Source organism: Neophocaena asiaeorientalis, unplaced genomic scaffold (genome assembly GCF_003031525.2).
Source record: "Neophocaena asiaeorientalis asiaeorientalis breed wild unplaced genomic scaffold, Neophocaena_asiaeorientalis_V1.1 scaffold14, whole genome shotgun sequence".
Lineage (NCBI taxonomy): Eukaryota > Metazoa > Chordata > Mammalia > Artiodactyla > Phocoenidae > Neophocaena > Neophocaena asiaeorientalis.
Window position 1 is genome coordinate 13,772,686 of NW_020175192.1, and position 13,144 is coordinate 13,785,829.

General features: G+C 41.9%; 1 protein-coding gene across 2 annotated transcripts in view; it reads right to left on the reverse strand.

Moving 5' to 3' along the window:
• Positions 1–500: 500 nt before the first annotated feature.
• DLC1 (DLC1 Rho GTPase activating protein) overlaps positions 501–13,144 on the reverse strand; it is a 475,727-nt gene continuing 463,083 nt past the window's right edge. For both annotated transcript variants that reach the window (XM_024765029.1, XM_024765030.1), the window contains 8 exons: positions 11,374–11,533; positions 11,063–11,261; positions 9,179–9,392; positions 7,436–7,550; positions 5,753–5,971; positions 4,733–4,950; positions 3,830–4,003; positions 501–3,094 (listed from right to left, as the gene is read on the reverse strand). In XM_024765029.1, coding sequence (XP_024620797.1) covers positions 2,974–3,094; positions 3,830–4,003; positions 4,733–4,950; positions 5,753–5,971; positions 7,436–7,550; positions 9,179–9,392; positions 11,063–11,261; positions 11,374–11,533 — 1,420 coding nt within the window. In that variant the 3' untranslated portion in view covers positions 501–2,973. The remainder of the gene's footprint in view (positions 3,095–3,829; positions 4,004–4,732; positions 4,951–5,752; positions 5,972–7,435; positions 7,551–9,178; positions 9,393–11,062; positions 11,262–11,373; positions 11,534–13,144) is intronic.

Consider the following 13,144-nt stretch of genomic DNA (forward strand, 5'->3'; position numbering starts at 1 on the left):
CCTGGTAACCACATGTAGCCTATTACTAACTCATGACTCCAGAACTGTGCAAACAACTGAATTATTAGGTATTTCAGACATTTTGATTTTCCATTTTATATGGCTCTGAGGAAACCAGGACTGGAGGCAGAAGTAAATAAAAAAGGCTTTGGTCTGTATATGTGTTTTAAAAAAATTATATCGAGATTGGTTTTTCTCCTTTACTATGCCCAGAGTGAGTATTTGTCAAAATCAAATCTAAGATGCATATCACATTGTATCGGAGGAATGAGACTGGTTGAAATTCCAGCACAAAGAACTCTCTAATTTAGAATCCAGAGCATCTCTGTAGAATATCTATGTCATCTTCGCCAGTTTTTGAACTTTAAGGTTTCACTAGGTTTAACAAGTTCCAGTCTCTGCCATCTCAAAATGGGCACTGATGAACCAAAGTGAGGACTTAAGACAGACAGCATCCTAGCTTCTCTTCCTTTTCAAATAACAGACGCTGATTCAATCAATTCCATTTGGCAAATAATAAATTTATTAGGTGCCTACAAGTACAAAACACTGAAAGCTGCTGTAGGGGATTATAAAGACGTGTAGAAGAGCCCTGCTCTCAGAGAGCTTACAACCTAGGCAATTAGTCACAATTAGTAAGTTGTGGCGATATCACTTTAGGTGGCTTAAAGCAGAGTTCTTGAAAATGTTCACATCCTTCACATTCTCCTCTGGTCAAATATGTAAGGAATCCTTTCAACAGGAAAGCCAAACAGTGGGAAAACAGTGGGAAAGAGACCTTTTGTGGAATGAATCGGTGACCTTGGCTTTGCTTATGAGCATCTTTCAGTTGCTGTTGCTTATTCTTGTAACTTTCTCAGTATCGTTTCCTCGAGACCTTTGTTTGGAGAGCATCTCTGTGCTTCCTGAACCTTCACCAGGGTTTCCTGTTTGTTAGTGAGTGGCTCAGTTGCAGTTTGGCCTTGGAATGATTTGCAGTCCGATTTTTCCTGTAGCAAATCCGTATTTTCATTTTAGTTGATGCTAGGATGGTATGCCTTGCCATCTGTGGCTTTACGGGTGGGAGTGAGATGTGATACAGTGGAAAGCAGGCCAGACGTTTCCCTTACTTTAAACATTTAATAGTGCACTTATTGATTATATTCTGTACAGATATAGAGCAAGTTATAAACCTCTTATTTACTTTTTTTTTCACTTAGACTGTATTCATGTAAAGGGTATTTACATTAGCAAAAAACAAACAAAAAAAAAACAAACCAAAAAAGCCTTGAGGTACAAAATCCAAAAGAATATCTGAGGTATAAATACAAGTATATTTTAAATAATAATCTTTATCATGCTTTATCTGTGTTGGAAAGCACAGTGGACAGGTAGGCGTACATGTTTCTTAATAGAATGGTATATACAACATATACTCTTACAAATCTCAAAGCCATTAAAGTTGAATATACAAGTATATCTTCATGAGGCACGCTAATATCCCAAATACTCAAATTAAACTCTGATCTGTCCCCTGCCCCCTAATTCTTCAAGAACCTTTGAAATAACACTGACAATGGTAACTAAATTATAACAAAATAAAAGTCCTTCTTACAACTCTCATTCATACATTATTCACTTTTGATCCATATAAAATAAATTCACTAATACTGTCTTTTGAGCCAACCTTTACCGTTACAGTAAAACCTGTATAAAGACCACCCTTCCAAAGCCCTGCACTAGTGTGTTTTTGATTGTTTGTTTGTTTTTTACTGTGATTACTACTTTCCATTACTACTAAAATATATTTCCAGGGGGTTCATAAAGGAGAAGAAAAAGAAATGTAGGAAAAACAAAATTTTAAAAAAACCCCTATTTGCTGAGAAGGACAAATCCAATGAACATATGCGGCTTTCAAAAATGCCGTTGATAACCATAACAACAAGCAACTTTTGTGATTGGGTTAAATTTACAAGGGTTTCCTTGGGACACAGTTTCCTGTGTTCCCATACATAGTGCCTTAAAGAGTTTCTCCGAACGTGGAAATGCAAAGAATTGGCGGACACGTAAAAGGTGTTGATATTTGATTCAGGAGTAGATGTTAAGAGTGCTCAGTTTTCACATCTCAACTTAAAAACCAAAAAAACAAAACTGTGCTTTGGAGCTAGCAAGGGGGAATTTCCATCCCTGAATTCACCTGTACTGGATAAAAACAACTTTGCTATCTGCAATCAGGTCTAGAGACAAACTGTGTTTAAAATGGGCTATCCAAGTAAATTTATTACAATCACTTTTAAGGTAAAGAAGAGGTTGGTGGAGACGGAAAGTGTTTACTAACTCAGGAAAAAAAAACAACAACAGACAAGGGTGGGTTGTCTGACACCCCAAAATAAATGGGTTCACTTTCTGGATAATTCCATGGGTAGTCAGATATTCCAGGTTAAACTGAACCTGTTGCATCAAGATCCTTCTTGGAGGTGTCTCAGTGTGCCAGACACTGTAGCCCAACTTACACATCTATGCCATTCGACTAGCAACAAACACACATACACACACCCCTCTGTGCAAACCTTTCTTTGCTCTTCTCAGCGAGAAAATATGTCAAAGAGGACCAACTATTCCAGTGGATACACCAGTCCCTCCACACACTGCAAAGAAAATGACATAGGTACACGTACACAGACACCGACATCACAAGAGAATGACGTCTCTTCATTATCTTCCCTAATGTATTTATAGTTTTGCTTCTCAGAAGCAATTCGAATAGGAATACTTTTTTTTTTTTTTTTTTGCACAGTCATATATTCCAGTCAAGGTCCATAATACAGACCTTAAACGAATAGAAAGCAGCTTTAAAAATGTATCAAATCACTATAGTCAATTCCCACACTGCATCTTGTAGTTTTGTTTCAGGATCAGACACTGAACCCAATCTTCCAAGGACTGGCAAGGGTTCTAGAAACAAAGGCCCAGATAATGGACATGCTTCGGGAATCACCTAGATTTGGTGTCTTTGGTTTCAGTGCTCTGATTACTGAAGGAGTCTCGGATCTTTACAACTTCAGCTGCACACAAATGTCCAAAAGATTTCGTGTACCACTCTGGCATGTGGCCCCTACGACAGACAGGAAAGGAAACGCAAATAAATTATTCGAGTTGGAAAACCCTGAATCAGCTGAAGGGAGTTCTGAATATACTTCTATTTCTTGATCAGCAAAATGTGCGAGTAAAGATCCCTCTTTACTATTCCAAAGTAATCTGCTGGCACCTCCATTACACTTTTGGAACCAGAAGTTTCTCAAGGAACAACATACTGAGTGCGGATACTGAGTGAAACTGTTCAGGAAAGAAAGCTCTGGCGTGCAGAACAAGAACAGACCATACAGATACTTGCAGCATGGAGCTGTAAAGACTTCAAATGAGGATTTATTTAACAGGAGAGCCACTTTGGAAAGTTTTTAGAGGTTTGATTTTTCTTGTTGGTATTGCTGCATTTCGTTCATTTCCTGATAAGAATTCGCACTGATCTATGGCACAAAGTATAGGTCTAATTAATTACTAAAAGGGCATGTCACATTATTCAAACCTCTTTGAATATACAATGAGAAACATCTGATTGCTAATTCAAACTCTCATTTCCTGTGGCTTTAAGTTCATGGCAGAACCACCACATCCACATTGCTTTAGTACCATATTCTCTAAGGGGTGGAAATTAGTAAGTGGTACCCAGAGGACCAAGAAACATGAAGGAGTTACTTTATAAGCACCGCTCTTCACAGAGCATCCAAGATGCAGGGATGTATTCACTCAAGATGTCAAAAAAAAAAAAAAAATCAGCACTAGAACATACCTTAAGTCAGCTCTGCACATGTAGGTGAGTTTGGATTTCCCTGACCCGCAGGGTTCGATTAGATACCTGGCCAGGAGCACATTGACCCTCACTCCCACCACAGGGGCCCGGTCGTGATCCACGGAGGTGAGTAAAAGGGCACAAGCTCCCTTGGGTAAATTAGTCCTCCATGTTCTGTAGGGACAAAACGAGAGGGGGAAAAAATGGAGTTTCCTGGAAGCCGAGTTTAAATCGGGGCCTCACTCTTAGAGAAGGCAGCTGAAGGGCAGGATGGGGGCCACGCCGTGCATCCATCCTTGTGCAAGGACTCCTGAATGCCTAACTTCAACAGAGCCCCTTCTGCAGTGGTATTTAAGCTCACAGTCAGTTCTTGGAAAGAGGACCAATCTGAAGTGGGTCTGAAAACCCTTTTTATATTTCACAAATGTATTAGAACATGGACATCCAAATGTTAGTCTGTTGGAGAAGTTCTGGACTAATGATGTGACATTTCCTCAAAGATTTTTGGAATTCTTCTTTCAATAACATCTTCAGAGAATTTATGAATCACATATGAATCAGCTTTAACCACAGCTCACTTGGGACCCAAATGTTACTTCCTGGCTTCTGCATTCACTAGCTGTTTCTAACGAGAAAATCTATCCTAAAGGGGGCAAAAATCAGCTACCAGTGAACACGTTCAATGGAATGTGCCTCTCTTTCTGAGCTCGATTCCAAACGAGTTCAAACCATTTTCAGGGATGGACACACTGTTGGAATAAATGAGGATATATTTTTCATATTTGGAAGGGTTCAACGCTTTTCTGGAAGCAAACGTTCTATTTTAAATAATGTTAGCATCTTATAACATTCAGTGCCACAGAAGCTCTTCCTTGCCGCAATAATCAATCCGGAAGCTCTCACCTCAGAACAACGTAGTCCCGAGCAGGATGGGGTGCCATACTGTTTTGGACATACTGGTAAATTTCAGTTTGGCTGTCCAGGATCTCAATCACTTTTGAATCCAACAAGTCCAAGTCCCAGAGGTGCTGCTCTTTAAGTAGGCGCTTTAAGATTTCCTCAGGCGATGCAGGGACTTCAGTGGTTGCCCTCCAAAGCCTTAGAGGGGGTCCTTCACTCACCTGAAAAGAGGATGTACTCCTCAGTGCTGAGACAATTCCCACACACCTAGTCTCTGAAGGCAAACTACTAGCTGGGTACGTCGTCCTAATGTTTATTTCTGGCTTTAATAGGCTGCTGACCGCAAGTACATTCAAGATCAGGCCAGAAAGCCAATAGTACTGCTGGCGTCACCTCCGGTTATATCTGTTTTCCTGGGACCCATATTAGGGTCAATGTAATAAAACTAAGATTTATCTGCACTCCCAAGCCTGCATGGCCATCCGACTGTTCTCATTGTTTCTACTCAAGGTGGTAGAGACAAATCAACAAATACCTCCATGCACCTATCATGCAAAGCAATACAGGATGCCTCTGCCCTTAAGGGGCTTTCAGGTTAACCACCCACCCACCCAGCACTCCCTGCTCATTAAAGGGCCAAGAGAAGAGTGACTGAGAACAGGAGAGAGCCCAAGGGGATTCCAATCAAATGATGGAAATATCTAAGCACGTCGCAAAATGCCCAAAGGCCCCATACCATTAGTAAAACATTCCAGGGAATTCTAGTGTGTTTCTGTGGAACCAAAGGATTTCATTAGATATTTTGATTCTCCTGACACATGTTCAATGAGTACTATTCCTCACTGAACTGGTTTCCACTCTTACCTGGGGGATATGGATCACCTGGCTGCCTAGCTCTATAAGGAAGGGAATGGGTGACAGATGCCCAAGGAGAACTGTGTTGGCAAAAGGGTATCTCGTCTCTGATGAACCCAAGTCCTGACCACTAGAATTCAAATGGCTGACAACGGGGAGACGACATACCTTCTTATAGGATAGCTCAGCCTGCTCAGATGTAGAGTAGCTGACCCAGCCTTTGAATTTCTCTTTGACCTCTTTAAACAGGCTGTCCACGCAGTCCTGGAGGAAGTGTTGGTAGCTGGCTGACTCATCATTACAAAGGCGTCCCAACGCTTCTAGGGTAAGTGGCTTCAGCTCTTGTTCGGTGTAGGAATTTCGACATCGGCTCATTTCCTCAGGAACCTGGGAGGGACATGAGAGACATAAAGGAGGCTTGTTGCCCATCAGAGGAAGCGGCAAGATCCTCAAGGCAGTGCAAGCAGTCCAGTCCCCCCGCTTCCAACAGATGGAGGAGTGTCTCTGCCGACCTCATGTGGTATCGTGAGGACGCAAGCAGATCACCTTCATAAAGGTGCCTAGAAAGCTTATTTTTGTCTGAGGTCCTCTTCTTTAGAAAGTTACAGTAGGAGAGTAAGTGATTAAAATAGGGTGTACGTTGACGAAGACAGATTTTTTTAAATTGAAGTACAGTTAGTTGATTTACAATATTACAGTAGTTTCAAGTGTACAACACAGCGATCCAAAAACTTTATAGATTATGCTCCATTTAAAGTTATTGTAAAATATGGGCTATATTCCCTGTGCTGTACAATATATCCTGTGGCTTATTTATTTTATACACAGTAGTCTGTACCTCTTAATCCCCTTGCCCCCCACCCCCCTCTTCCCTTTCAAGCCACTAGTTTGTTCTCTATTCCTGTGAGTCTGTTTCTGTTTTGTTATATTCATTCTTTGTCTTATTTTTTTAGATTCCACATGTATGCAATAACATACAGTACTTGTTTTCCCCTGCCTGACTTATTTCACTAAGCATAATACCCTCCAGGTCCATCCCTACTGTTGCAAATGGTAAAATTCAAAATTTCATTCTTTTATTTATTTATTTTAAATTAAATTTAATTAATTAATTAATTTATTTATTTTTGCGGTACGCGGGCCTCTCACTGTTGGGGCCTCTCCCGTTGCGGAGCACAGGCTCCAGAAATTTTAATGGCTGAGTAGTATTTCATTTTATACACACATACCCCCTCCCCATCACATCTTCTTTATCCATTCATCTGTTGATGGACACTTAGGTTGCTTCCATTGGCTACTGTAAATAATGCTATGACCATTGGGGTGCATTTATCTTTTTGAATTAGTGCTTTTGTTTTCTTTGGATATACTCAGGAATGGAATTGCTGGATCCTAAGGTAGTTCTATTTTTAATTTTTTAAGGAATGGCCATACTGTTTTCCATAGCGGCTGCATCTCAGATACAGAATTTATTTCAGATAACTTGTTACTTCTGCTTTCTAAGTAAAGGGGTATGGAGGTAGGCAAGTTCATTAACATATTAGCTCTAATGAGCTTATACATTATAAAATATATAAATAAGACATTCTCAGACGACATATATACTCTTCAGCTGTGGAAAAGACCTTTTGGTTAAGATGTGAACAAGCTGGGGCTTCCCTGGCGGTCCAGTGGCTAAGACTCCACTCTCTCAATGCAGGTGGTACAGGTTCAGTCCCTCGTTGGGGAACTAAGATTCCGCCTGCCGCACAGTGCGGCCAAAAAAAAAAAGATGTGAACAAGTATGGTGCCCAGGATTTTGTCCTCATTTACATCATCCTTGACAAATAACAAAACTTCCCGTCTCCTTACCTGGAAAAGCTTCTTGCACTCAGCAATCATATGGGCTAGCCCTTGAGTGGCAGCAAGATTTTCATTCAAATCTTTCTGATCTGGTTTTCCCAAGCTTTGTTTTCTTTGCATTACCCTAGAGAGAGAAATAAGGGAAGGGAAAGATTCAAATATATATATATATATATTTTTTTTTTTTTTTTTTTTTTTTTTTTTGGTCCAGGGGGACTCTCAACCACTGTGCCACCAGGGAAGCCCCGAAATATTTATATATTTTAATCAATGTGTTATTCGAGGAAACCTAAAGGAGAGAAAAAGACTTTCACTGGAGGCTATTTGTCATTAAGTGGTTAAGGAAAGCTTTACTTTGGTCACTAGAATTTCTCAGTTGTATCAACGATGCACAGAAAACATGGAAGAGACTGTCTCTGATGAAATCTAGGTTATTTAAAACCATCACGTTAAATAGGTTCCTATTTAAACAGGGCAGCTTGTAAGGTCTATACCGTGTGGGGTGGCAGGAAGGAAAGGCAGCTTGGAGGAGTATGTGGGTGGCAGGCACTTGTCAAGGGGCTAAACAGGATCATTCCTTCCAGTGTAAATAAACAGGAGCCCCTCCTGTCAGTGAGAGAAAAGTCTATTGTTTCCTAGAGCTTTTGTCTTAATCTTATCTAATCTCTCTCTTCTGCTCACCTCTAGCTCTCTATCCCATTAAACACAGAACTAGTTAATTAAGTATTGTATGGCTTTCAGAAGCAAAGCTAACTTCACTAGCACAACCAGGCCTCACGCCTACAGCTGAGAAATATTTGTCAAGTTCCTTTACAGCTGAGGAAAAGGATCGGCAGGATGAATTTAGGAGAAAGGGGTTAGTGACACTTCACCATGAGGCCTTTATACGCAATATTCAAATAAGTAAGATGATCCAACAGGTTCTGCCATTTTTTCCTATCAGCATAGGCAAGTTATTCAATACTTACTTAAGTGACCTGCCCTGCAGTCTTGCCTCATGTGTAAAATAGATACTAACAGGAGCTTCACCTCCTACGATTGTTATGAGGATTAAAGGAGATAATCAATGTCCAGGGTGTAGCCCCATGCTGGGGACAGAGTAAGTGCTGAGCAAAAGAGCCTTTGTTATGTTCCACAGTCACTTCGATCTTGTCTACATCGAAGACAAGGAGAAACTTTGCAACAATTGGCTCAGCTGAGTCTTAACTTTGAGGCTCAACATCATCCTTAGTCATTTCAGATCCAGCTCCTTTCAACTTTCCCACACAGGCCGGCAGCTTGGTTCTGCTGAAGAAGCCAAGGCAGCTTGGTTTTATTTATGCAGAAGCCAAGGCAGCAGGGCTCTCGTCCCCCATCCAGTTTTTGAGGTCTGTAAACTCTCTTGTCTGTTTGCCGGCAGAAAGTATGATGACAATGTTACAGAGAGCACTGGAGGGAGGATCAGGGAAAACACCTACCACGGCAAAGCAGTAATGCACATCTCTCTCAAAACCTGGTTGAAACTAGATTGTCTAGGAAGTCACGCCCCCAGGGCCGAGAAGAAAGAATGGAAGCAGCACAAGGCAGAAACTCCTTTTTGCTGGATTCGGGTATGAACCCAACAAAAACACAGGGACAGCCCTACAAGGAAACGGAGGCTTCTTCTGTCTGAAGAACGGAGCATGCGCGTGCGTGTCTCACCATGCACGTGTGCGTCTCAACACCACGCGTGCGCGTCTTGCCGTGCACGTGCGCAGCTCGCTGGACCCGTACCTTGGAGAGGAATTCTCTCTCTTGAGGGTGTTGAGGTGGAAGAGGGAAGGCGCCAAGCACACGGCCAAGTTGGTGGGAGTCATCTGGTTCTCCTTCACAGCTGCTGTGACATCGCTCAGGAAGTAGAGGAGCGTCTGCAGGACCTCCCTGTTCTCGTCAGGCAGGAGCATGATGGCGGCCTTGATCGCCTGGAGGCGCTGGTCCTTGGGCACATCTGCACGACACCCGCATTTACCACATCAACCCAGTGATTTTCCATGTACGCTCAAAAGGAAACGTCCCAAAGCAAATAGCGGCATCAAAGACCTCAGCCCAGCACTGAACAAGCACTTGCAAAAAGTGTACTTGAGGTTAATACGGAAGAAATTAGGGATGGCCACCAGCGTCACTACCCTCAAGGACTTCCTGCCTGTGGAGGAGTTACAAGTCTTAAAACCCCACAACGCCAATATACTCCTGAATCCACCTCAAAGTGCAGCTCCAGATGATGCCTGCTCTTCTCTTACTTTACAGTTCTTTACGGTTCTTTCTTTTCTAAGTACTTTTTTGAAACTCCTAGTTTACCATTCTTAATTACTGAACATTATAGGCTATACTTTAGTTTCAACGAGAAATCTTATCAAAGACATACAAGAGGATGAGAACCGAGATTTCTTCACCTTGACTACAAAATGTTCAGCATCTCAGTGGACTCTCCCAATTTCAACTGATCTGTTCATTCTTTAAATGGGGAAAGGAAGCTGCTAAAATATTCCATTTAAACAACAGATATGTTTAACTAGTAATTTCTTTAAGTTTTAGAAAGCCCTACTGAGAGGGCTTGAGAAATAAACCCATAAAAAATATATAATATAAATAATATAACAATATAATGTAATGTATTATAACATTATATAATATGTATGTATAATACAATTATAATGTATTATATATAAATAAATAAAATAATACACGTAGAAAATGTGGAACACGACTTTCAGGTCTCCTTTACTAGGCAAATTTTTCTTTTAAAAGTCGTGTGGTGGAAAACTGAAGTCACTCAAACGCAGCTCCATAGGACAAACTGATTAAACAGCTCCATGGTTACAATACATAACAAATACCTTGGTGGGGGAAATGTGACCTGTGTTTTCATAAAATCTGAAAGGACGAAACAAATAATGAAATAATCCAGACCAACTCCATTTCTCATAAAATAAAGTCCCACGTGCCAGTTCTAAAGACAGTTCAAGCACTGAGAGAAGCTGCTTTTAAATTACATTGCTGTAATAACACACCGAGCCAAAGAAAAACACCAGGCTGCAGAAGCTATAATCCTGATCTTGATCATTAATTCAGACCACTGTTTGCTTTAAGCTTTACTTAAAAGTGAGATGGGCATGGGTATTGTTTTCCCAAGTATTTCTGGTAGAAGCTGAGATGAATAGCAGAAAAAGATTATTTATTCGTTTTACAGCAAGGTAAAACACACAGACACCTGTGAAACTTTAAACACAACAGGCCCTGCTAGAGAAATGCGAAGCAACTGAAATGCCTACAGACAAGGCGGAGAGAGGGATCTCGGAATCTGCTCTTTTAAGTATCTTAGATACCACTGTTCTGGAAACGAATGAAAAAAACGAGCTGCTGGATCAGAATGTAAAAATGCACAGTTGCTTCGGTAATTAGAGAATGATGACGAGGGATATTTATTTTTGCATTATTCAACAGGTACACAGAAACCTGTTCCACAAACAAGAAGGCAAGGAAGAAAGAAATCGATGACGTATTTCTAAGAGATCATCATGTAGGTCCAAGAGAATGACTTCAAAGGAGCTACAGGTTTCAGCTGACCCCACTTTTCCCCACTGCCAACGACGAACGTCAAGATCAAAGAACACTTACATTGGTAGATCTGCAGAAAGGTTTCCGAGAGTTTGTTCGTCATTAGTGGCTCAGGAAGATCTCGAAAATACTGCTTCAACATGTCTGCCACATCATAAGCAGACTGCCCCTCATAGTTGACACAATCTATGGCGCTTTCATTCATCTGGCGCAGAGCCTGAATCCGGGATTTGACACCTGATTTTCTGAAGAGTCCAACCTATTGTAAAAAAAAAAAAAAACATTAAGCGTTTTTTCACTGCAAAACTAGAAGAAGATGCATGCATCTGGACTCCCATGATTAAGCGGGACCTGCAAGCAGCGGCTCTCACCTGATCCAGACAATGGTTGCGGAGGTAGCGCATGGCCTGCTGAATGCTCTGGGGGAGGGGCTGTCCTGTGCGCTGCACGTTGACCGTCAGAGGGACCCCGAATACATGCCGGTCCTTGTAGTCTGGAACCTTGATCCTTTTCATAAACTTGGGCACAGCCCTGTTGAAAAAATATTGGGGGTTGGAGGGATATGTTTACTTGTTTATGTTTTTGTCCATCTGTGCAGTTAAACCCTGTGGGCTCTAGATCTGTGCTAATAAGGTAGCTATTTCAATTTAAATCAAACAGAACTACAAATTCAGTTCCTCAGTTGTATCAGCCACATTTTAAGCACTCACCAGCCATTTGTGGCCGGTAGTTACCATACTGGACTGTGCAAATATAGAACATTTCTACCACCACAGAGAGTTCCATTGGACAGTGATGTTCTACATCCTCTAAGGGTTGGGGCTGTGAGGCCCAGTAACAGCTCCTCAGCTGGGGATTCTCCTTCCACTGGTAACTCTGAGAACTGGGTTTGTGTTCCTAAGGGAGGTGATGGGCTTCCTTACAAAACGGCAGCACAGGAAGGAACAGAAGGAGAAAAGAACAGTCAAGACCCTAAGTAGGAGCTTCAGGACAGAGTTGAAAAACAAGTTCCTATCTGTCCTGAAAATGGACAAGAATCATTTCTAGGTTCTTGATGAGATCCAAAGTATTTAGGGTAAAAAAAAAGATCAGGACGAGAAAACAGCAGAGGCACGATGTTGGTCTGACATAATGAGAACCAACTCCAGAGCTCAAGAGTGGGGGCCAAGCTAATGACCCGAAGTCAAAATAAATTCTCCTGCTGATGACCCCGGAGAATATAACATCTTTAGCTTTCTAAAGGAAGACGGAGAACAATGAGGGTTTTGTGAGCCTACGCCAGGCTCCCTGGAGTCCTGACACCAGGTCCAGCCGGAGCAGTATATGCAGCAGCAGGAAGCCAACGTCATGCATTTAATGCTGTGAAGCAGAAATTTCAGCTCTACAAATGACCTCTCTAAATGGGACAAGAAGGGGCAAGGCCGCACAGGAAAAGGACTTTGTGTAGAATTTCTCCTCACTCCGTGGATCCCACAGTGTGAGGCGTTAACATTTGGTTTGGACTCACTGGAAAAACTGACCAGAACCCAGGAGGTATTACGGACTTTCAGATTCTTGAGGGTTCGTTGGTGCTGGTGGGGGCAACCCAGAAATGAGAACGTAACGTGTGCAGTTTTAAAGAGCCAGCCGGGAAACCCTGACTCGAAGCACAGAGGAACACGGCGCGAGGCAGAGACTGCCTTGACTTTGGAGTGCTTACGGCACAGCCATGGCGCGTTACTGTTTATAGCTCTAGGAAAGGTGAAACTGAAGCACACAGCCCAATTTGTGTTTCCATACAGTTGAGTATATGGTATCACGGCTATACGTGTGCATAATACTCGCTTTGTCGGGGGAGAAAAGCCCAGCGGCGGAATGTGCAAGGAACACATTACGATCTCCACCGAGAATCTGAAGCATGTGGGGATAAACCAGTCAATACTTATTTCTGTCATTCAGAACAAACAACTTCTGTATTTAGCAGGGCTCCCATAATAACAGCCTTTGAACAGGAGATGCTTTGATGCCCAAGTTAACCTCACTATGAGTCCCAAGGAGGGGAGGAGCTGGAGAGAGAAGGGCTACATTGCTCCGCTGACTCTCTGGTTTGCTACCGAGCGCTACGCACGAATTGGGCCGCGTCTCCATTTTTATAAAGAGCGC